We start from the raw sequence: 25,666 nt of genomic DNA, 5'->3' as shown, positions 1-25,666 counted from the left end.
AAGTTTCAGAACCTGTATCTTTTGTAGTGCTGTTTAACAATGAAAAGAATACAAGTGTAGAATTCTGCCCCGGGTCTTTTCTTTGAAAAAGTAAGTTCAGAGGATGATAGAATATTAGAACTAGAGCAGATACACCCTTCCCCAAAACACGCCACCACCCCTCCTATAAATCACGCAGACTAGGTTTCTCACTGTATGCAGATGAAGTAACTGAAGAACAGGGAACTGAATCACTTTCAAGTCATCTAGATCATTTATGACAGATCCACAACTAGAAACCTGTGTTCTTAATCTGATCACAGTGCTTACTCCCTCCACCCCGAAAACACATCTTCAAATGTAATAAAGATAGTATAATATAAAATTCAGCTAGTTATAAAAATAAGAAATTTATATGCCCAAAAATTAAAACACATTTCTAAGTATTTTAGCCAATCTCTGATTAAACAGCACATACATGCATTATTTTCATTCAAACAAATTAAAAGAGAAATAAATGAAAATAAATTTCATGTACAGTAAGAAGACAGGATGATTAACAATGCTGATTTCCTTTCTTCCATACATAGTTATTAGCATTTTGCCCTGTGTTAGACTTGGAGGAACACACGTTATGACTTAGGAGTTTAGGTTAATCTTCTGAGATAATAGATCTTGGAAGAATAGTGTTTTTGAAAGAACCACTGCATAACTACATCTATGTAGGTCTATTTTTAACTTTATTAAGTACTGTATTTGAATGAAATATCTAACGAAGAAAAGAAAGAAACTAAAAAATCCAATTATAATTTGTTGCATATATTATTTTTTATATGACACATGTAATTCAGAATAGTTCAGAAACTCACTCTTTTGAGAAAAAATTAAAATTGACAGATTTTAAATCTAAAATCACCTCGGACTAGTTACTTCTAATCTCAATGTCTTCCCTAGCAGTAATTCCTTCTACGAATTAATAAAAGAACCACCCTAGTTTATCTTTTTAAATGTTTTTCTACATATTTACTTGGTTACATATGTACCTACAGAACACATATAGTTTTATTTACAATTTTCTTTAAAATATGAAAAATCAAAAGGGCAGGTATTCTTGAGCAGGGCATAAATGCCACAATCCGGAACCTGTTATATTAGCAGAGACCCTGAGATGGAAGAAAGCTAGCTGTACCACTGCCTTCACACATGTGGAAAAATAGTTCGCTTGCAGTTAAGATGAGGTGGGAGTAGTGCCATTAAGTAGGCTGGGAGTGGAGGCATTACATAAGCAGACACCTTCCCTTACTGCTTACCTACACAGCCTTCTCCATCAGGCCTTCGGGTCATTCCAGGAGGGCAGATGCACATGAAGGTGCCGATGAGATTCTTACACATCATGCCCCTAGATTCACAGTCATGTAACCCTTCAGCACATTCGTCCAGATCTAGAACAAAAAACAAAAATAGGAAATTATCTGGAGCAAGCTGTAGTTTAGTACTTTTAAGTCATAGGTGTGGTCTTCTGACACTTAACATGTAATCTTATGGTGGGACAGAGAAAGGAGAAGCCCAGCCATTGTCAGCTACTGGCTATATTCCAGATGAGTAAGATTCAGTACTGCTCATAGTGATAAGAAGTTCAGGGAAGGGCAATCTTTGCTTTAATAAGAATCCAAGAGTGTGACAATAGTGGGCTTCTCAACCCATCTTATCTCTGACTTGATTTTACAAAAATACCATCATGTGTCTTGTTCTCTAGGTATGGAAATCCACTAGCAAAATGCTGTCATATGTATATTTCTGTAAAGCTCTAGAAGAAATTAGTTGAGAACTGTAAAATTATTAAAATGTATCTCCAGCATGACAAATAAGGTTCGAACTACTCCCATGTCTGTGGCCTTACCTTTGCACATCTTTTGATCTTCCCTGAGGGCATAGCCAATCGGGCACGTGCATTCATAGGACCCAAACGTGTTCATGCAGCGGAAAGCACACAGCAGTGGGTTCTGGGCACATTCGTTGATGTCTGACCAAAGAAATGGATAGGCATGTGCTCAGCTTACAGTTCTAATTATTTATATAACTAAATGTTGATGTCATTTACTTGGTGGTCATACAGAAAGCAATCGAATAGTAGAACTTATTACACATCTGGTATGCAGAATTCAGTACCTAACAAACTCATCTTTCAAAAATAACAGCTATAAGCTCTGGGAAGAATATAAAAACTACCTGAAGTTTTTAGTGGTGAGCTGAAACTCAGAGCAAACAACCAGTAGGGAGTAATTTCACATTGATTTGGCTTCTTTCTTTCTGAAATTACCCTCCAGATGACCATGGCCTGGCAGTGCTATCATCTGGTAGCTAACTCTCCAGTAGAAACTTTCTGAGATTCCATCCAGAGGAACCAGGGGAGGGAATCTTAGGGCAACCAAGTCTGCTAAAGAGAGGGGAACCCTGGAAAGAGAAGGCCAGGGAAGGAGAAACACTATGTGTTTTTCATCCAGTCAGCTCAAGTGGCATGACTGTACTATGCATGTGTGGGGCAAAATCAAGAATGCTAGTGAGTAAGTTTTAACAAACTGATAGATGAGCCATCGCCCTTCTCAAGCCTGAGAGTCTGCTATTGTGCCTACTAGAGATGACTGTCTGCTAAGACAGATACATCAATATTCTTCAGAGTAATATAACTGATTTCAAAGCATATCTTTCACAATATCCAGAGTATAAATCCAACATTAACCAATATACTGAAAAGGCAGGAAACCGTGACTCCATTTCAAGGGAAGAGACAATCAAGAGATGCCAATCCTGAGATGACCCAGATGCTGGAATGATCAGACAAGGGCTTTACAGCAGCTATTGTAACTGTACTAAAGGAAAACTAAAAACCAACCAACCAAACAAAAAACCCAAAAAACAAAAAAGCCCACCATATGCTCACCAGCAGAATATCAGAAACTATATAAATAAATATCAAGACATTAAAAACTTTCTATGTCAAGAAGAAGTAATATTTAAGACATAGATCACTTGCCTTCACAATTCATCATGGGCCCAGGCTCAAAGCCTTCATTGCAATTACATTCAAAACTCCCAATAACATTGGTGCATGTACCATTTCCACACGGATTGCCAATTGAACACTCATCGGTATCTGAAAAAGAATAACAAGAAAGTGCCACAAAGACATTTTAGTTTAACAGGAGCATGCCCAGGAAGACCCACGCTTGGCCCTCACTCATTTCCAGGATCTGAGAAGGGCACACGTAACCCTGGCATCCCTTGGGCCTTGGCTGGCTGGCTGTTATGCAGTGCAGAGGATCTGAAGGATCAGTGTGCAATGCTCTGGCCCCCAGGCAGCAATACTTGCCCTAAAGATGACAAATTCAGAAGAATGTGGTCCTCTGCTTCAAAAGCAGGCACGGAAGAACATAGAGTAAAATGGATTTCATGTCCAATGAGAGATTTTGGCAATTGTACGTCTCTAGGACACATAAGATTTTGTATGTTTGGTTGAAGACAGAGGTTGGTAACTCCATCTTCACATAAATCAGGTCTGACTGGAAAATGTAAGACTGGTGAAGAAGGTGCCACTACTAGCTATTTATCCTGGATTTGTAAATCCTAACATCACCCAGGGTGCCTGAGAGACCTTTTACTGAATATGAGAAATAAAATAGAACTTTAAAAGTGTATAATGTGGAGCCAACACTCACCCACACAGCGTACTCCAGTGTAGTCAAGGTTGTAGCCCATTGGACACTCACAGCGAAAAGATCCGTCGGTGTTGATACACTGACCGTTTGAACAAATGCCCGGGCTCTCAAGACACTCATTGACATCTAAAATATAGAACTGCCCGTTAATTTCCTCATATAAAAAGATATGCCGGCTGGGCGTGGTGGCTCACGCCTGCAAATCCCAGCACTTTGGGAGGCCGAGGCAGGTGGATCACTTGAGGTCAGGAGCTCAAGACCAGCCTGGGCAGCATGGCAAAACCCTATTTCTACTAAAAATACAAAAAAAATTAGCCAGGTGTGGTGGCGCACACCCGTAATCACAGCCACTTGGGGAGGCTGAGGCAGGAGAATCACTTGAACCTAGGAAGTGGAGGTTGCAGTGAGCTAGATCACACCACTGCATTCCAGCCTGGGTGACAGAGTGAGACTCCATCTCAAAATAAATAAATAAATAAATAAATAAATAAATAAATAAATAAATAAATGAAAAGATATGCCAATACTGTGTATGTCTATTCAACACAGAATTGTAAATACTTCTTTTGTCAGAGAAATATGTAATGTATTTCATATACCACGATATAGTCTTACGATATACGTATAATGTATATGATACAAAATAAGGGTTATATACGTCCATTAAGTACAATATACTATACATTATATAGAAAAGTTAGCATGAGTTATAAAATAAATGTAAAATAATACGTTTGTATTAAATAAGAATACAGGAATAAAATCAAAGCGCACCTTCACGTGTATCATGAAGACTAGGGACAGTTCCATGGCCATATGGACACAAATCCTGAAATGCAACTACAAAGAAAAATACAAATTCTCCATTATTGAAGACTTGAAATTATCGGAGAACTTAAGAAAGGATGAACAATATACATGAAATTATACTTATGTTTCTGTTACAAAGCTGTCTATAACAAGAGTCTTTTATTTTTATGATTTAGTTCAAAAGCATATTTAGTGAGGGCCACCTTCTAGGGTGCCACCTGCTCAGTGCTCCTGGTTCTTTCTGTTTGCTCATTTAAAGCTGAGCAGCTAAAGAGACCTTCCCTGCCATCACACTCAGAAGCTATCCCTAACCTAGAGGCCAAGCCAGCTGGAGTTTGCTGGGATTTATCCTATAATTTATGGGTGCCAACGAGATCTGAGGCTATTGATCTTTTCCTATAAAGGGCCATTGTGCTGACTCAGCTTCTGAGAATTTAATGTAACATTCTGAGAGCCACAGCCTGCGATACAATGCCCACATGGGACTCCTGCAGCAACTCGGAATATAATTTCCATTCCCTTCTTTCTCCTGCCTTGGACCTCTCAAATTCATACTTCTGAAAGCAACGAATACTAACCTTGGAGGTGGGCAATGAAATAAAAGGGTAACACCACCTGTGCTCAGACGTGTCTTATTCAAAAGCTGAAAGAAGTTTCTCAGGCTAGGTTGTTCAATGAACCATCAAAACTTACATGCAAGGAGATTACCTCACCCTCAAAATATTCATAAATGACCTGGTTAAAGCCACTCTGGCAAATATTCAAAAACTGGTACACAAAGTGCTGTTTGATGTCATTGCTCTTACCTTCATCATCTTTGGGGCACAGCTCACAGGGGTCCCCCCAGCCCTCTCCTGGCATCTTACTACAGCAGCATTTTGCTTTTGTGGTGTTGAAAGCTTTGGGCACAGAACACTTTCCATTTTCAAAATTTGTGAAGCAGAAGCTCTGGCGAGTATCTAATCAAAAAAGCAAACATTACAGATGGAATTATTTTGTAACACTGTTTGGACAGAACATTTCTCATTGTAGAACACGCGATGCAGACTAGATCAAAAGTTAAGACAGGTCTGGAAATCTTCAACTGCTGATTTCATTTGCCAATTTAGATTGACCTGGCTACAAAATTATTTAATTTTTTAATATGCTTAAAATATTTTTATAATGTGCTAAGGAAATTCGAGAAATCATGCTCAGTATCAAAATGATTTCCACAGTGTCTCTTTTCTCACTGTTGCATGATAGCCTAAGAAAAACAATTGAGGTAACTTTCAGTAAGTTACATCACACCAAAAGCAACGCATACACCAATATATAAAAAAGCTATGCCAACAACAAAATTAACATAGTCATACTGATAAATCAGAATAAGAATTTTTCTTTTATTAAAAAATTTATAAAAATATAGAAACAGTGGCAATAATTCAATACACCTTAAAAATTGTTCACTGCGTATATTTGAGACCTAAATTTTTAACTTGCAGATATATTTTAGCATAGACATGTATTTTGTTAGGACTAATACCAGCATGATGGTTTACAATACAGCTTTAAAGTTTCTAAGGGTGAACTGTGACACTGAAGTCATTCCAAATCTTACCAAAGCATCTCCGTCCATTATCAGATAGTACGAAGCCAGGGGGGCAGAGGCACTGGAAGCCCCCTGGAGTATTAGTACAGGAACCAAAAAGACAAATGTTGGGATCTTCATCACATTCATTTATATCTGCAGAACAGGGGGAGTATTTATTAGTCATTCAACACTTGAAAATAAACAACTATCCATACTCTCATAGTCCACTAGCCAGTTGATATTTCAGATGAGAGATGACATTATGTTGTATGTTTAATCTATTCATAAACTATTATTGCTTCAGAAGTCAAAAGTTATATTCGATTTCAACCAACCATGTGCCAGAGAGTCCCAAGTCCATGTCCACCTTCCTGTCTTTGATCTTTAGGGGTGTATGTATGTCTACCTGCCTACCTGACATGAACAACTCCACGTCTCATGGGCATTGCAGGCTCCATGTGGCCAAATGTTCTACGAACTGGTCCCCGTCTCCCTGATACCTCTCTCTCAGTAATCCAAATTGTGATCCCCAAGTCACCCCTATTTCTCTCCTTTTTTCACTCCACATGCAAGCAGAATGTGGCAGCCAGTTCTACCTTCTCAGTATTTCCACAGCCATCATCATTTGCCACCAGTCTCTCAACTGATGTCTACATCTCCCTGTCTTCTTGTCACATTGCCACCAGGGGTGCCCTTCTAAAACGTCCATCTGATAACATTTGAAAACCTGTGCCTACGGAACTGGAGGGCTGAGACATATTTTGACAGAGTTATCATTTCCCCGTTTCCCTAGAACACTTCCTTAAAATAAAGAAGCATGCGTGCCTCACTAGTGACTTTTCGTCATTTTTTGTGGGAAGTACTTATTTAATGGAATGTTTTAACCAAATGAAAAAAATATTACTTTTCAGGCACATTAGAATGTAAGCTCCATGAGGACACGGCATGTCTGTCTGGCTCGCTGTTGAACCTTCAGCTCCTAGCACGGTATCTGGCACATACAAGTTCTCAGTTCATGTTGGGAGAAGTTTAACAAAAGAGTCATCACAACCCTTCTATAAAATGACAAAAAACTGCAGAAACCAACTCATCCCTTCAAACAACAACAACAAAAACAAAAAAACACAACAACTCCTGCAATGGCTCCACACTGACCGCAGGCCTGAGTTCAGTCTTCTGAGGCAGCCATTCTATGCTCCTTATTGTGCTCATGCTACCTACGTTTCCAAATAGCCTCTTCTGTTCTCTTTCTTTGGATGATCAGGAAATTCTTATCCAACACTTAAGAGTGACCTAGACAATCATCTATCCTCTGTGACAGGCTTTCTTGAACTGCTACCCTCTCGAAACTACCACAATGATCCCTAGCCTCCTGCGGTGCTCCCATCTCCTGAATGGACCTCCAGTACAGTGTCTGTCGCATTGTATTATAAGGACGTCTTCACAAAACAGGTTTATTTACAAAATAGGTCTCTCCCCTTAGGTAGCAAGCTACCCCAAAGCAAAGATGATGTTCCTGTATTTCTAGCACCTAGAAAGGTGCCAAATGTTCACTGTAATACCCATTAAACGTAGGAATGAATTTATATCTGTGCAGGGTATGTATACACATATTGATGTATGTGTGTGTGTGTGGTCATGTTAGAATGTCATCTGGGAAACACTGGTAGAAAAGATACCAGTCTGAAGAAAATCTTCTTATAGTGAAGTTAATTAAAAAACCTTTTTTCACACTTTGGGAGGCTGAGGCGGGTGGATCACTTGAGGTCAGGAATTCAAGATCAGCCTGGCCAACATAGTGAAACCCCGTCTCTACTAAGAGTACAAATATTAGCCAGGCATGGTGGTGGGCACCTGTAATCCCAGCTACTCCGGAGGCTGAGGCAGGAGAATTGCTTGAATCCAGGAGGTGGGGGTTGCAGTGAGCCAAGATAGTGCCACTGCACTCCAGCCTGGGTGACAGAGTGAGACTCCATCTCAAAAAAAAAAAAAAGTAATAAATTAGAACCATTTTTTCAGAGATGCAAACTAGTGTCATTGCTAATGACAGATAAAGGAAAAGGAAATATTTCTGAAACTTAATAAATAATAATATGTGATATCTTAATAAAATATATCCATACCTTCATTAAGAGGAAAGGTAGCCAAGACTGCCTCATACAAGGAGGCATGTGTATTTCTATTTCCCTCCTAGTGGCTCACACACTACTTTAATTAGCATTCCATAAAGAGAAGGATCACAGAGACAAAGAAGAACCAAGATTGAGCATGAGGAAAGAAAATGGAAGAACAACAGGATCTTAAACTTTTCAAGAAACTTCTTACTGAGATGATTCTAGTATTATTGTTTATTAATTTTTAAGTATTAAAAACACTAGACAATCTTATAATGAACTATACAAATCAGAATGACTAGGGGATACTCATGATATCTAATTATGTGGTCTGAAGAATAATTAAATTCTATGAAGTAAACTGCTTCCTTCTGCCCTATTTAACTCCCTTAAATATGAACAGTAGAATGATATATCTTTAGGTAGAATCTTGCCAAGGGTGACAGAATTATAAAAAATTGGATAACTCAAAGGCAAAAAAAATATCCTTAGCATCTTTTCATGTTAGAAAAACCACACTAAGATGCTGGTGCTTCTGAATTTCAACGAGGCTGTAAAAAATAATTTGTATAAAAGTGAAATAAAGTGAACTGTAAAAAAGGTGGGACTTCATCATGTCCACTAGGCAATTCGGGGACCCACTTTTGATGTGGTTACAGAGTTCGTGTGTGCTGGAAGAGTTTCAACAGAAAAACATCTGTTATGACAAATGGATTAATATTTTCTGCTCTGACATGAGGCCTTCCCAAGGAAAAGAATGTCTCAACAGCATTGTCGAGATTTTTCTGCTTCACATTTCTAAGACTCTAGACACCTTTAATAGCTGTTTTAAAACTGGGTGTCAAAGATTACAATTTGTGTAGACACTCTTTAAATTCACTGAAAGTCTCTGTTGACATTTGGAAAAAAGATTAGCATATGCTGAAAATTCTTTGACTAGCATTAGACTTCTGGTGATGAAAAAATCCTACATCCCCAAGTTTTTTATTCTCACCATCATTTCTGATGGTTCAGTAAAAGAGATGTAGGCAGCTATATGTTTAATTCTTTAGGTCAGCATGCTTGCAATGGTTGGCACTTAGTATGCTTCCAGAGTCTTCACCATGTCTTACTATACTGAGCTACTTGTGGGCCTCAGAATAAATGTTAGTCTTACCAATGCAGTTCTCGCTTTTTACTTCATACCCTGGGGGACAGATGCATCTGAAGGATCCCTCCAAATTCTGACAGGTACCAGGAGAGCAAGAGCCGGGAAGGGCGACACACTCATTAGTGTCTTTAGAGAAAAAGAAGAGAAAAAATAATTTAAGCATGAGATAATTGTTGCATACATTTATCTGTCTGCCAAATGATATTAATATGAACTCAACTCGGGTCCTCTGATCTACTGGGTCACCATGAACACATATTCCCAGAGATACTCTTCTGACATCTTGGATATTTCCTATTTGGCAAGTGGCTAATTTTCTTGATTTGTTTCCTTTGCCTACTTTTCTTAAGACATGGACAGCCTCAAGCTCTGTGCCCAGTGAAAACATTGCCTATGAGACATTCCCATTGTTGATACCTTATACTAAAATTTTCCATCATAGTTTATCTTGATCATGTGATCTGATGATTAAACAAAATATTAATGAATTCTTAAGTGAAAGGAGGGGAGGTACACATAATCATTTTACCAAAACAATAACAACAACAAAAAAAAAAAAACAAAAAAAAATCACCATAAAGACTGCTTGTTATTTAGATACTTACCTATACAGTTTTTGCCATCTGGGGTAAGTTCATAACCTTCGTTACACAGACACTTGAAGGAGCCAATTTCATTAAAACACCGTCCATTTCTGCACACCTGACCAAAAAAGGAACTGCACTCATCGATGTCTGTAAGCAAACAGGAGTCCGTTTTTCAGAAAGAGCTCTTAACACATATATTGTTTCACAAGTCACTACTTAAAAACATACTTACTGCATTTATAAGAAATCCCACATTACAATTCCTCATCAACAGAGAAAAATGGCACATACCATAAGGATCATTTAATTAATAGGATCCCATAGATTCCTACTATTTTTCAACCATAAAGATACATTTTTTTCATTTTTGATATTAATATAACTCATGAATTTAGAACCAGATAAAAATCAAGGTTTAAGGTGAAGCTTTCCATTCTTTCCAACTGAAAAATATTTATTTTCCTACAGGCTGGGGGATATGTGTGATTTAATCTGATTGCCTAATTTGCAGATACTTTACCTGGAGCCAAGTTGACCATATTCAGAGAACAAATAAATGAGCTTATTTATTACAGGAAAATCAATGATATTAAAAACACTGGAATTGCTGATATAATACATAGTTTAAAAAAAAAAAGACACTAACTGTTAAGTTTTCATTTAAGTTTAGGGTTGATTACATTTGGGTAATTTCCTGGGTCGTTTGAAGATTGTACTTTGATCAGAGCCATGTCCGTATTTTTTAGTTCTCCCTGACTGTACAAAGGCTCTAAGAAACTAGTCAACAAGGCAGCAGTTGAATAAAATGTCCAGTTAGCTCTATTTTTTTTTCACAATTGTGGAATTTTGAAAAATAAAGAAAACAGAGAGGAACTTATGTTGGGTTAAATGAGGAGGTGGGGATGAGCTCTGATATAGTCCCACAATGGTAGAAAACCTAAGTTCTTCCACATACCTTGCAGGGCCATGCGAAATACAACACATTATGCTGTAAACTACCCATGCAGTTCCTGCCACGCGGTAAACAAGGAATAAACATTTGCTGTCATTTCTCTTATTCTCTCCTCCAACTACTTCAGGACCCTCTCCCGCTCACTATCGGTTTCCATTTCACATTTGTATGTTGCTGTGGGCCAAAGGCTAAAGTCCTGTACTGCGCAGAGGAGAGATTTCTGAGGGCTAATCTAGAAACCTAGTCACTTCTTCTTTTTGGGGGGGGGCCGGGGAAGGCATCTTGGCTTCAAAAGCTGATGGAAAATGAAATGTCAAGCCATGACAAGTGGAAGTAGGAGGCTACTGGTACTTGAATGTAAATAATCCAGAATGGATTTAAATGAAATACTTATAATAACATTGAGACAATGGTCTATTTTTGATCTCATTAAGGGAATACAAATACCCCAAACCATAAATCAGTCCCAATATGTTTACTGTGATCTGAATGACCTTTTTTCCTGAATTGATTGGTTGATTGACAAAAGGGTTCAAGAGTATATTGTCTTGTGACAATTTAGGCCAATACTGTGGTATCAGTTAACTAGAAACCAGTCAATGATATTATGTATCTTTTGGCACATATTTGCAATTTTAGTAATATAATTTTTTTTTGGTCTTTAGTTTTGTTTTTTATTTCAGCACATTGTGTGGAAATGAAATAGAAGCAATAAAGGACTGAATGAAGTACTTACCCAAGCAATCATTATTATGAGTGAGTTCAAACCCTGGGTAGCACAGACAGTTATAGGATCCAACGGTGTTTTTACAAGTTCCATTTCCACATGGATGCCGCTCGCACTCATCAACATCTACAAAGAAATATTGGCTCAAAAAACTAAATTTTTAACTGGAAAAAAATAGGCTATTAACCCTTTTATATGTTTAAACTATGGAATTACTTAGATTTTCCTAATTCAGTACTAGGAACTCATATCTCCTTGAGGAAAATGAGTATGAGATAGGGAAAAATCAAAATTACAAGAAATCAAAATTGTAAAATTATAGGAAAATAATACAGTTTAACAGATACTGACTGTGTCAGATAACACTCAGACATAGCCTAGGAGAGAGCATCCCCCTAGCAGAGATGTATTAATGAGCAGGTCTGCTTAATAATTGTAAATAAAAATGTTCTTCTAAAATATTGAAACAATTTGTTTCATTATAAAAGGCATTATAAACACTTACCCAGAAATTTAAATCCCTTAATTTGAGCAGGAAAACAAAGATAAACTTCAGTTTACTTAATTGTATGAAGTAATGAAATCCAAATTGAAGTTAATTAAAATTCACTATTAGCCTTCCAAAAAACTGAATTAAGAAAATACTCAGAAAGGTCATCTGTCATATGAGACAGCAGACTCCCCAATTATGAATTCCAGTCTGCTGAAACTCTACTACACCAAAAAAAGGGTGGGGGTTGGTATTGCTCTTTAGGAAGGAAGGTCTGTACAAGGGAGGTCTTACTGAAGAATCCGACTAGTTTTTATCATGGAAGAATTGTTATGAGTAGACAGATCTTCCCCATATGAATTTCCGAATCATAAATCTCACATTTTTTTTTTTTTTTTTTGTAAACCATACTCTCTCCGGGAGTATGGCAAGAAGAAGCATGTATAAGCAAGCATTCTTAGGGAGTTCATGCAAATAAGACCAGATCCTGTATATTACTTTGTATAAGCATCAGCTGGAGAATTTTCCCTGCCATTATGGGAGAAGTCCAAAGGGAGGACTCTTAGGAGACAATGGATGAACCTGGAGACACACTCCAGGTATTCTCTGTTGTATGAGTGTGTCATGAAGGAAACCAGTCCTGTGGTACTGAAATCTGATTTTAATATTCACATAGATAATATCTTGAATATCAAAAGAGTAGCTGAACAGCCCTAGCCTTTTCTACACTGAGAACATGCTAATTATAAGTAGCCAAGTTTTAAATTTGATTTTCCCCCTTCAAGCGCAAAGCACAGAAAGAAAACTCTACAGCAGAGGCAGAGCCAATGGCTGACATCAGACTTAAGGAGTTATACTCAGTCCCAGCTTCATGGCATCCAGCCCATCTGTCTTTGAAAAATTATTAATCATCAGCTCAGCAAGAACTCACTAAGCAGTATTATCACTTGACTACCCATTACATTAGCTACTCGGAATTTTTGAAGAGTTTGGCTATATTTGCTCCTAAAGTGATTTTTAAGAGATAAAACAGAAAATATGTACATAAATCCCAGGTATTCAACAATTTGTTTTTAGAAAGTATGTGCCTATGTGTATAAATTTATTAAGTTTAATGCTGTCACTCTTACTACTGTCTTGCATTCCAAAATGGTGTCTTGAGGAGAAACATGAAGGTAAAGGGCAGCGGGTGCCATGGTAAGTTCCACACAAGCCCAAGTGACTCAGAGTGCATGTCAAGCCATGTGAACATCTTCTGGAGAAAAAGCTGTGAATCACTGAACTGAAGAACAGATTGCAGTATGTCCCTGTTTGCAAATTTTATACTGAATCAAGACTTAAACAGTTTGACCTAGTTAATTTTCTGCAAGATTGTTTCTGACAGACACATAGTAGTTACTCATGGCACTTGATGGAACTGTGATCTGTTCTGGAGTCCCAGCCCCACTTCACTCCCTGGAGCCACACGTCCTTCTTACCCATGCACATGGTCTGGTCCTGAGAAGCCTTAAAGCCATTGTGGCAGATGCACTGGTAACTTCCTTGCAGATCAACACACAAGCCATGACTGCAAACGTTAGGAATTTCTAAACATTCATTGCGATCTAAAACAAACAAACAAACAAAACATATTACATGTATCTGATTTTTATTAAGATTTCTTCATTTTTCACAGTTGTGTTTCTCTAACCTGCTATTAATTATTACAGACAGGCTGAAAATGAACCATAACAATAGCTGAATCGAAATGGGCAAGGCTTTAACTTATCCAACCCTCTTTTTAAATCATGCAATTATTTATGGTTTTTTTTTGGTATCTCAAGGATATTATTTTGTTTCAGGTCCAATCCTGGGGAAATCCATTGAAGAGACCTATTTTCTTAACAAAATAAAAGATATGGTGAAATAGGTTCACTATAAATGAACAGATTAAGTGAGAAAATCTTTCTGAAATTATTCTTGAAGTATTTTTTGATAGGAAATCTAAGGAATCTTGTGCTCAGTGCCAAAGAATGAGTCAGCCTCTTTCTTACCTACACAGGCCCCATTGGGTGAAAGTTTGAAACCCGCAGCACATTCACAGCGGTAACTACCAGGACTATTGATGCAGTCTGCATTCCGCTGACAGAGATTATCACCATTGCTGCACTCGTCTATATCTGAAAGAGCAACAGTTCCATTTTAAGGAGTCCTTTTTATTATTGTATTAGCGTTACATTCACGTCACACTTTGATGATCAATTCTTGAAAAATTGTAGAAGAAATAGTAAAAATCAGAAACCATCTAAATGCTATTTATGTATACCAAATTATACTGGATAAAGGACATACATTATTCAGATTACCTTCGCAAACCAACAGTAGGTCATTGTAACTGAATCCTGTAGGACATTCACAGCGGAAACTGCCAATCTGGTTAATGCACACACCGTTTGCACAAATGCCTGGAATCTCTTTACATTCATCAATGTCTGAAACGGAACAGATTTGGTCAAATATATGTTGTTCTGCTTAATGTACTTACCATATAACCTTGAATAATGGTACATGTACCCTGGGATGAGAACAAATATTCAGTGTCACAAAAATCAATTATATACTGGCATAGATAATTTTTTTGGTTTATAAAAACATATATACCAGAAAACAGACACAGTGATGGAAATAATGTAAGTAGTTGATAAAATATACCAAGTAATTTCAGAGTCAATATAGCAAATGAACTTCCTAGGCAATCAAACCTCTTCTTCAGGTTACCCTAACTGCTGCTAGTCATTTGTTTAAAAAGCTATGTTTTCATCATTGCATGTATTTTGTTTTATCATGTATTCATAATGGAGACTTAAAATTATATTGCTTAGGCCAGGTGTGGTGGCTCACGCCTGTAATCCCAGCACTTTGGGAGGCTGAGGCGGGTGGATCACGAGGTCAGGAGTTTGAGACCAGCCTGATCAACATGGTGAAACCCCTGTCTCTACTAAAAATACAAAAACTTAGCCGGGTGTGGTAGTGGGTGCCTGTAATCCCAGCTACTCGGGAGGCTGAGGCAGGAGAATCACTTGAACCTAGTAGACGGAGGTTACAGTGAGCCGAGATTGCGCCATTGCACTCCAGCCTGGGCAATAAGAGCAAAACTTCACCTCAAAAAAAAAAAAAAAAAAAAAAAAAAAAAGATACTGCTTACCGAATCTTTGAGGAAGGAAACTAGAGTGAGCAACACAATGTACATTTAGAAGGAATTAATTAATATGAAAAAGAAGTCTGCAAATTGATATTTAGACCAGTAAAAAGGGAAACTGCAAAAATACACCAAAAATTTAAAAATGTACTTAAAAAAATAGCAACTAAAGGTTAAAATAAGGTAGATTATTTAGAGTCATGTAATACAAAGTGCATGACAAGGACAACTGAAGCTTTAGCATGGTGGATGTGGCAAATATTCAGATAGTCACATAACTACCATAACCCGATCACCAGACTACGCTGATGGAGTATCATTATTAATACTTGGTTAGAGTCTGTAAGCCTGTTATTTCTCTCTTATCTAACTATATTAGATTGGAATCCAGATTATTATGTTTTGCGGTACTCTTGAACTTTAAAAACATAGATTTTTACAGAATGCTACACGTATGTATTAAAACAAACATAATCTGGAAAAACTCACCAACAGCTTTTCCTGTGTGAATGTCAAAGGTGAATCCAGGAATATTTCCACATATGGTTTTAAAGTCAGCTTTAAAATATAAACAAAGCAATGCACTCTTAAATTTCTCAAATTCCTTCAAAATAACAGTTTGTATTACTTTCACAGACAAATATATTTTACATTATTCACAACCAGACATTTTGATTTCAATTATATTTATTTGATAGCAATGCTAGCTTCTACTAGGAGTGGATCTAGGCATTCTTTACCATTATTATCACTGTTATTTCTATTACTCTCATTAACTTTTTACTGCTCTGATATCTGAAGGCAAGTAAATCATTATAAGATTCAAAATGTTTATTCAGATATTTAAATACTCTTTTTCTTTTGATACGCAGAGCTTTAAAAAACATCCAATATATAAAGATTAAAAAAAGAGAAGTACAAATTGAAAAAGGAATTACAGATTGCACAAAGGTATAGACATGCAAAAATAATGTTGTAGAGGGGAAATAGGTAAACAATGAATAATGAATGAGATACGAATTTTGTCTTTTTTTTTTTTTGTCTATGTCTACTGGTTGGAATGTGAAATTCAAATAATCAAAAACAATGCATTATGAAATAAAATAGGGACTATAAGAGGTATTCTCACACATAATTCACCAAATCAATGGAAATTTAAAAGAATTATAATCTGCAAGATGAAAAATGCTTCTGACACTCAATGCTATACAAGTGAGTAAAACTCCTGAAAACAGTATTAGGTAAAACTTGAACTGCATACTATATTCCAAGTGCTATTGGGTCAGGGATGCTGTATATTTCATCCACCAATATATACTGAGTATTGAGAACAGGGAGAAAGACAATAGATGCTCAATTTAATGGTTTCTAATTGTCTGGCAATGTACGAATTATAATTTATATGTATAATCTCCCTAATTGTCACTGCAACCATATGAATTAGTCACTGCAATTATTTATTGTTCCTATTTTATACATGAGAAATTAGTTTCAGAAAGGATAAATACTCTGCAGGAGGTTCTACAATAAGTATCCTAAGAGTTTTGATTTAAATACAGACCTGTCTCTCAAATCTAAGCTTTCGCTTCTTCTCACAAAGAAAGTGCCATTTTAATTCCCCAAATCAGTGATCTTCAATTTGTAACTATGGAGTTTTAAAGTTGAGAATTGTAGGAATGTTTCTATTTAATTGTATGGAACGTAATAATGGCAAGATAAGGCTAAGAAAATCCATTTGACCAGTGAATTCGAGTCACTGAAAAAGGTCTATGTGTTGCTTTTCACCATTTCTCTCCTTAATTTCATTTCATCAACACATTAAATGAAACATTTAAATACAAATACCCTAAGTAATATTTGGTAACAAATATATAATCACCGTTTCTTATTTGGCCTACTGGTTCAACTCTTAGTATCTATAGTTATTAAAAGTTGCCATTCTACAGGTCATAAAAGAGAACCTGATGGACAGCAATTTTAAGACAAGCATTTTTGGTCTTATCTCTATTATCTTTTGCTATTTCTTTCACAGGAATCTGTCTTGTGTAAAAAACATGAGCAAGTAAAGACAAGCTCTATTTTTTGCCTAAAAATTTCATTGATGTCTGAGGAAGAAGATGTAAAGGCACATTTTGACAATGGGTTGCTTTAATGTAAAATTTGCTCATAAAAACACTTTTTGCATATTTTCCATGACTGAACTAAAAAAACGAACTTTTTGAATTTAGTTTTTTTCCAAATATTACACCTTTCATGTCTAGCACAGTGGCATACAGTACTTGCTCAAGAAATATTTGTTGGATGAATAAATCAATAATTGACAAGCATAGTTTAAGACACCGAGTTTAAATGGACTAATGCTATAAACTCTAACTCTTCAGCAATGGATCTTATTTTCAGGATTCACAAGCCTATTCAACATAATGTCTCAGAAGTTAGTGTGTGAATCTCAAAGAGGGCCACTTGGGAAATAGAGCCATATGATGCTCTTGAGTATTTTCGGAACTGAGCATCTCTAGTTTTAGCACGCATTGACTTTGACTATATTGTTACATGTATGCATGTACCACTGACACGGCAGTCAGCAGAAGCACGAGCCAAGTGCTTACCTGTGCCTGGAGTTGGGCATGGTTCACAAGGTTTGTTCCAGGCTTTGCCCACGTTATATGTACAGCAGCACATCCTTTTTGTCACATTGAAAGGCAACTCATTCTCACAAGTTGTTCCATTATAGCTTCGGTAGCAAAAGCTTTTTCTCATGTCTACATAAAGAAAAACAAACAAGCTAGCCATTTGTATCCACGAGCAGTTTATAATGAAGCCCACACTGCTGTAGACATCAAGCTTTCCTGATGAACACAACTCTGAAAACCCTCTAAGTCATTTGAAGTTATCTTAAAGTAAGTCTTTAAACATAAATCATTTTTAGATTAACATCTCTCCTTCATCCTTAAAGGATTTCACTTATAATTTTCTTTGGAGACAATGTTAATACATATTTGTTTTTCTCTCAAAATCATTTATTTAATTTAAAAAATTAAGCATTAAAATTTAAATGTTATTTTATTTGTATATTAATGTTCACACTATATGAATGGAGATGACAAATTTACAAATATATAACATTTGAGGAAATTTTCTACATTAGACTCAAGCTTTTAAAAACGTAAATGTATATCCAAAGGTCAAAAACTTGATACTAAGCCAGCAGCTTACAAGATTCTGAAATATCTCAATTCACGAAGATTTAACTTTCAAACTTCCTGAACAATAGTTCTGAGAAATAAGTGCTTTAGGTGTGAAGTCGACAACTGTGCTCTAATTAATCTCAGAGTTCTTTACCTACCCATGCAGTTGTGGCCTCCATTGACCTGCATGTACTCAGGTGGGCAAATGCAGGTGTAATTTCCCAGGGTGTTATAGCAGGTCCCAGGCCCACACACACCAGGATGTGCAAAACACTCATCAATATCTACAGCAGGCAAGAATATCCATTAATTAATATATTTTTTCAATGAATTTATATTACTTAGATGACTGAACAAAACATAAGTGATTCTCTAAATCCCTATTTATGCAAAATTTAGAAATAAAGAAAATATGCCAAATACGCATTTATATAACACAGATACAGCTTTCTTCAAAAGAAAAAAATCCCCATATTAAAAAATATAAAGCATCAAAAGAAATTATTCTAAAGTGGCAAAAAATAATTTCCTTGGCACCTATATATATATATATATATATATATATTTTTTTTTTTTTTTAATTGTAATTCACATTCTTCAATTGGAATTTCTTTAAAGCCTGCTTTCGTCCTATGTCACTTAGGCTAAGTTTTAATGCCAACTTTAAAGTGAATGCAGGTTGGGAAAGCCTTTGTCTTTGTAGCTTCTTTCAAATTAGTAACAATTCAGAGATTCTTAAAGCAGTACAGCTGCTGGTTGTTCTCCTTATTATATCCTATTTCTTCCAGATGCATTTATCGAATGTGTTCCAAAAGAAAAGTTACAATGGAAATAATTACGCTACATGCTTAATATTCAATTAGAAGGATTCATTCATTTCACAATTAAATATTGAGATTCTACTGTAAGCTAGAACTTGTAGCTGTAATGATGAGTAAGATGTGGACCATGCCTCCAGAAGCCCCCAGTTTAGTGGTGAGACAGGCCCCTAAAACAATTGAAATACCATGTGATAAAGTGAGGGGACAGAAGCAAGAATGGCAGCTGCATAACCTTTGAACTTCTTCATACCATATAGTCCAACCTTTAAAAATTATTGATCAATATTAAATTAATGGTCACATTGAAGCTTACCAATTTTTCCTATGTAAAATGTAATGCTTATCAATATTTTCACTAATAACTTACTTAATATTGTAGGTTTTCACACTACCCCATTTTCCCAACTTATATTTAATCAAGTCTCCTAGAAAAATACAGTGAATTACGGCAATGAGCTGTAAATTAATTTGTCTATCATCATACAACTTAGCCACATGGATATGAAAAGAAAAAAGCTATGAACCAGTCTTAATTTAGCCTTTTGTAGAATTTGAGGATGGGCCTTTCCCCCCAGGCCTCAGCAGCCATTTTATTTGGAACAGCATTGAGCATTTTAGGCATCAAATTCATCTCACCTTCACAGATGCGAGTTTCCTCGCTGAGGTAGTAGCCTTGTGGGCACTCACACTGGAAGCTCCCAAAAGTGTTGATGCAGTTTCCACCCTGGCAGAGACCTGGTAACTCCTGGCATTCGTCAATGTCTACAAAAGGGGAGATAGTGCACTTAAAACAGACACCTTCATGAAGGCTAAGAGTTAGTATTAGATCTTTCAAAACTGTGATCTTGTAAGAATCAGCAGACTTCTATGCATCCAAATGAATGCACATTTAGATGGCAAGTTTATTCTGCTCAAGTATCTTCTCGGCTTTGTCATGGAACTTTTACCATTATCTGAGAAAATGAATAAAATAAGTTGGGGATTATTGAAGGTAGGGGACAATGGGAAAGAGTTTCTCTGCAGAACAGTCAGACATCAAATCACTGGGATGGATCATTACTGCTTGATAAAAGTGGTTGTTTAACATTTTAGTAATTAAAGTCCATCTGTAATTTTACTAAATTATCTTGCTGGGACTGCTCTGCCCTAACTTTTCCACCAGCTTTTCTCTAAAATTAACTCTTTACCTTGTTTAAATCTGGGTGACAGTGGGATTAGCTCACCTTCTAAAATGATAGTGATGGGGTTAGGTCTGAAGCCTTCACCTCCGGGACACAGGGTGTAATATTCCGCTACAAAACAATAGAAAAATAAGAGGTTTTATACCCATGTCCAAGTGGCTGAGACAACGAGCAAGCATTCAGCAAATGACAGGCTCAATATACTCATCCTAAGGGATGTATCCAAATTTTTCTTAGTGTACTTTCATATACATTTAAAGTTACATATTTTACATAAAAGATCATACTTTATTAATTTATTAATCACATACACAGTAGAATAACACAAACCATTTGTTTTCAATTAAAGAAAAAATTCCCTTGCAGTTCTTTTAGCTAGTAAATTAAGTTTAGAGAATACAGGTTTTGGTTCATGTTCATATCAGAACAGATGTTTCAATTTAAGGCATTCTATAAATGACTTCAGGAATACAACACACCTAAGAAGCTGAACTAAATAACCTTTGAGAAGAATCAGGAATATGTTTTATCTGTGACATCATGGAGATTTCATATTAGTACTATTCATACATGATTACGGTTAAAAATTATTTTTTTAACATATCATGATAAAACATAGGAAGAGAGGAATTCAAATCCTTTAACACTCTTGGCTGGTTTCAGTGTGATCACTGAAAGTAGTCCAAATTCAATTTTTTTGTTTTGTCCTCAGTAAACACTCCTTACTCCCAGCTCAGGAATAAAATTGCAACGAATCTTTAGACACCAGGTGGTTTTCTTTCTCTTCTTCAGCTTTGTACTTACTGCTATTGACAGGGGGGCATGTCTCACAGGGGTTTCCCCAGGCCTTTCCCAGAGAGCAGCAGCATGAAGAGCGACTGACGCCCACCCCGATCTCGGTGTTGCAAGACAGACTCCCATCTCCTCGAGGTCCAAACTTCAGGTAGCAGTTGCCCACACGGTTGTCTGTAGAGCAACAAAGGAGCTTACACTTGCCCTTGCTTACATAGTAAGGATTCCATTTTAGGGAAAAGTCACTCAAAGGATAAAATTCAAATTTTGTACATTAATATGAAAGGCTCCTTTTAATCCTTACTATCAAGCAATCGCCTGCTTTAAGTTTTTTCAAGATTGAGTTAGAGGAAGCCAATTATAGCAGACTTTCCTATGTTTAGAAATCCACACAGACCACATTTTCCTATACTCATGGAATGGACAAGATAGTAAGACATTTCTCATTTGGGACATACTGGACCTCCAATAATATGAATGCAACACATTTTTTGTATAATTAATCTATATCATGAGTTTATCCAATGGTTTAGTTTCAACTTGCATAGTTAACTTTGCAGATTTTGGAAAAGATAGCCTGTAACAAACTTAGAGAAGATATTTAAGGGATCAACTAATCTAAGGCTTTTCTTTATCTCTACAGTTATCATCCAGATCACTCCATTGAGTCTATGGGTTTAAATATTACTTTTTTGCTGAGAACTCTCAAATTTATGGTTCTGTATCTCATCTCTCCCGTGAACTCTAGACCCTTCTGCCAACTGCCTATTTCATTTCTTCTCTTAAACATCTAATAGTTATTTCAAAGTTAACACATCTAAAATCAAATTGTCGATGCTCTTTCCTCCATGTACAAAATCTGCTGTCTTCTCTCCCAGTCTTCTGCATTTTCAATACAAGGAAATTCTTTTTTTTTTTTTTTTTTTCAGTTGCACAGGCCCTAAGCTTTGACATCATTTTTGACTCCTTATTCAATCCAGTAATAAGGGCTGTCTACTCAACCTTCAAAACATATCTGGAATCAACCATCCTGGCTAACTTGTTGAAACCCTGTTCCTACTAAAAATACACAAAATTAGCCGGGCGTGGCGGTGGGCATCTGCAGTCCCAGCTACTCGGGAGGCTGAGGCAAGAGAATGGCGTGAACCCAGGAGGTGGAGCTTGCAGTGAGTGCGGATTGCGCCACTGCACTCCAGCCTGGGGGACAGAGCGAGATTCCATCTCAAAAACAAAAACAAAAACAAAAACAAAAAACAAACAAACAAAAATATCTGGAATTTGTCTACTTACCACTGCCTCTATCACTACTATCTTTTTTTTTTAATCACTACTGAGTTCCAGCCACCGTCATTATCCCTTTACCTAGTCTAATGTAATAGTTTTCTAACTCTTTTCTCAACTTCCATTCTTGACTAAACTATGGTCTACTTTTCCTTCTGTAAGCCAGAGTGACCCTTCAATAGCATTACCTTAGGTCAGGCAACCTCCAATAGCTTCTCTTCTCAACCAGAATAAAATCTAGAGTTCTTAGCAGTCTACAGAGTAATTTTCATCCCTGGCTGCACGTTAGATTCATTTGGGCTTTTTTAAAAAACTAATTTTCCTTTATTTTTTCTCTGATTTTGCATTTTGTTTTTGTTGCTGAATCTCAGATGCAGCAAGATTCTCATGGTCCCCCTTCTAATTCGGTTTATTTTTATTTATTTATTTATTTTTTGGGGATGGAGTCTTGCTCTGTTGCCAAGCTGGAGTGCAGCGGCACGATCTCGGCCCACTGCAACCTCTGCCTCCCGGGTTCAAGTGATTCTCCTGCCTCAGCCTCCCGAGTAGCTGGGACTACAGGTGCCTGCCACCACGTCCAGTTAATTTTTGTATTTTTAGTAGAGACGGGATTTCACCATGTTGGCCAGAATGGTCTTGATCTTTTGACCTTGTGATCTGCCTGCCTCAGCCTCCCGAAGTGCTGGTGTAACAGGCATGAGCCACTGCGCCTGGCCTAATTAGGTTTATTTATTCCTCATTTATTTACCTGTTCTTTCTCTCTCTTCCCCCTCCCTTTCTCTTTTATCCCTATTCTTCATTCCCATTCTCCTTCCCTGCCAGATCATCCAAATGTATTTAACATTACTACTTTTTACATGTGCTCCTGCAAAATAAATATTTTTGTTTTAATGTATTCATTTTAAATTTACACAAATGTCTTTTGTCATACATCTCATTTCATTTCTATAACTTTTCTAGTCATGCTTGTTCTGTGAACCTCCAGTCTGTCGGCTTCGTGGTGCATAATTGCCTTTAAAAAAAACCCCTCCTCTCCAAAAATGGTTTCTAAAACCCTACCACCACAAAGAATGCTGCAATGAACATCATATATGTGTCTCTGTATGGGCATGTGAGTTAATGCCATTGGCACGTAGAGCCACAAAAGGAATTGTTGATTTACAGGGTTTGCCTATACTTAGCCTTCAGTCAGGAAAAATAGTCATCATTTACCAACTACATCCAATGAACCCTTTAATTTTTACTATTTTTAAGTAATTTTAAAAAACCATTTACAGAAGAAAGGTATATTATAAAAACTAATATACAGAAGAAAAAAGTTGAAAACAACTTTATTAGCAATATTAATAAGAATTTAATCATAGCTAACTCAACCTTTTAATCTGTATTTTCTTGGTTTTGAAGATATTCTACTCAAAATGATCTTCTGAATGCAACTAACTGCTTATCAACTGTCATTCATGAACTTGGAATATATCCATTTTGTAAAAACCAATTCCAGGTTTCAAACACATCTCTCATAGGTTCTAGCTTATCATTATTTCGGTTATTCTTGTTCTTGCTTCATAAAAATGCAATAGCCAAAGGAATTTTTGAAAACATTAACAGTTCATGATTTTGTTGATGAGAGGACAGCTGTCTTCTTTAAAGGCTACCAAACAGAAAATGTTTTCATTTTTAGATTTATCAACACCAATTAAAATAATCGATCTAGTGACTGCATTTCTACATCACATATTTCCTCCCAATAACTTTTTATACATACCTGCCTTTATCGCTGTCTGCTTATGAATCATATCAATTGAATTTTGGTACAGAAACATCATGAAAATATGAAAGAATCCATGAACCTGGGATGGTTCAGGTTCTTGTTACCAAATACTGTGGGTTGAAGTTCTTTTTATTGACTAAGTGGATGAGAATACTTCATTTCCTTTGTCTACAGAAATACACTGTCCATTCACTTGTTGATTCTGAAGTTTGAAAAAATTCACCTAGGATATTCGTCTCTGAAGGCACTTAGTCGGGGATTGTGCTTAGATGATTCATTTCACCATCACCTTTAGAATCTAGACGAAAGAGCTGCTCTCTGTCTCTCTAGTCACCTGACTCAACTAACAACTGTGAAATATTTTCCACTGTCATTTTTTTCTTTTTGCCAAAAATTATGGCCAGAAAGTAAAGACTTCTAAATTCTCAACTGTGTTCAATAAATGCTAAAAGAAGATTTCAAGTAAGGTGTCTCCAGTCTTCTCTTGTACTTTCTTGAGAAAATGATGCAATCCTTAGGGCAATATAATAAGGAAACTGAAGGATGATGCAAGTGACATTTTATTTCACTAATGCATGTTCCTTCTAGGTGATGCCATAATTTTCCACTTCTTATTATTTTATTCTGTTTGTTGTATCCATTGGACATAATGGTGAACAATGATAAAAATAACAGCTAGGATGATAAAACGTCAAAATGTTTCAAGACAAAAGAAAAACAAGATCTCTTAACATTTTATAATGTTTCAGACTTATGAAAGGGTCCAATAGATTCCTATGGCACTTTTGAGATAGAATGAGTCTTTGATTTTTGGAACTAAGAATGAATGAAAGCAATAAAGTGTCAATCCATACAAATAGAATTGCTCCAAAAAGAAACTCAAAAACTAACATTGATTATACATTGACAGTTAATCAGTGTACTGTTGTGCAAGTATATTCTCTGCGGGGCTGCCCTGGTCTACACTTCTACCAGCAGAACAGGATGCTCCTCAAGGCCCATGTCCCCATCAATACTTCACATTATCCAAGTTTCCTAATATCTGCCAGCATATGAGGTGTAAAGTGGTATTTATATAATTGTTTCAATTGGATTTCTTATTCCTAATGATTTTGGTCATTTGTTTGCTTACATTTGTTAACATTTAGACTATTCTCTTTTATGAGTTGCCTATTCACAGTCTTTGTTCCAAGGAAGTTTTTAAGAAATATTGAGGCCCCAGTGAGTCAGAATTTCTGGGGGTGTAACAGGCATCAATATATTTTCCAGGTTATAAATGGAGTTTACTATGCAGTCTGGGTTGAGAATCACTTTGTGAACTGGGTGACTGCTCCTCTGATTCCTCCCCTCATCCCT

At 36.5% G+C, this 25,666-nt stretch overlaps 1 protein-coding gene across 1 annotated transcript in view; it reads right to left on the bottom strand.

Annotated features, from left to right (window-relative positions):
- The window catches only part of FBN2 (fibrillin 2), a 275,257-nt gene that overhangs the window by 26,873 nt on the left and 222,718 nt on the right, over positions 1–25,666 (bottom strand). The window contains exons 37-55 of the mRNA XM_010359875.2: positions 21,271–21,432; positions 20,509–20,577; positions 19,922–20,047; positions 18,623–18,748; positions 17,886–18,038; positions 15,766–15,834; positions 14,444–14,569; positions 14,132–14,257; positions 13,577–13,702; positions 11,618–11,734; positions 9,948–10,076; positions 9,349–9,468; positions 6,106–6,231; positions 5,312–5,464; positions 4,470–4,535; positions 3,696–3,821; positions 3,014–3,133; positions 1,880–2,002; positions 1,290–1,421 (exon numbers count right to left, since the gene is read on the bottom strand). Of these exons, the coding sequence (XP_010358177.1) occupies positions 1,290–1,421; positions 1,880–2,002; positions 3,014–3,133; positions 3,696–3,821; positions 4,470–4,535; positions 5,312–5,464; positions 6,106–6,231; positions 9,349–9,468; positions 9,948–10,076; positions 11,618–11,734; positions 13,577–13,702; positions 14,132–14,257; positions 14,444–14,569; positions 15,766–15,834; positions 17,886–18,038; positions 18,623–18,748; positions 19,922–20,047; positions 20,509–20,577; positions 21,271–21,432 (2,295 nt within the window). The remainder of the gene's footprint in view (positions 1–1,289; positions 1,422–1,879; positions 2,003–3,013; positions 3,134–3,695; positions 3,822–4,469; positions 4,536–5,311; positions 5,465–6,105; positions 6,232–9,348; positions 9,469–9,947; positions 10,077–11,617; positions 11,735–13,576; positions 13,703–14,131; positions 14,258–14,443; positions 14,570–15,765; positions 15,835–17,885; positions 18,039–18,622; positions 18,749–19,921; positions 20,048–20,508; positions 20,578–21,270; positions 21,433–25,666) is intronic.

Source organism: Rhinopithecus roxellana, chromosome 3 (assembly GCF_007565055.1).
Source record: "Rhinopithecus roxellana isolate Shanxi Qingling chromosome 3, ASM756505v1, whole genome shotgun sequence".
Lineage (NCBI taxonomy): Eukaryota > Metazoa > Chordata > Mammalia > Primates > Cercopithecidae > Rhinopithecus > Rhinopithecus roxellana.
The sequence above is the reverse complement of the archived record's forward strand: the minus strand, read 5'-3'. Positions and strand labels throughout refer to the sequence as shown.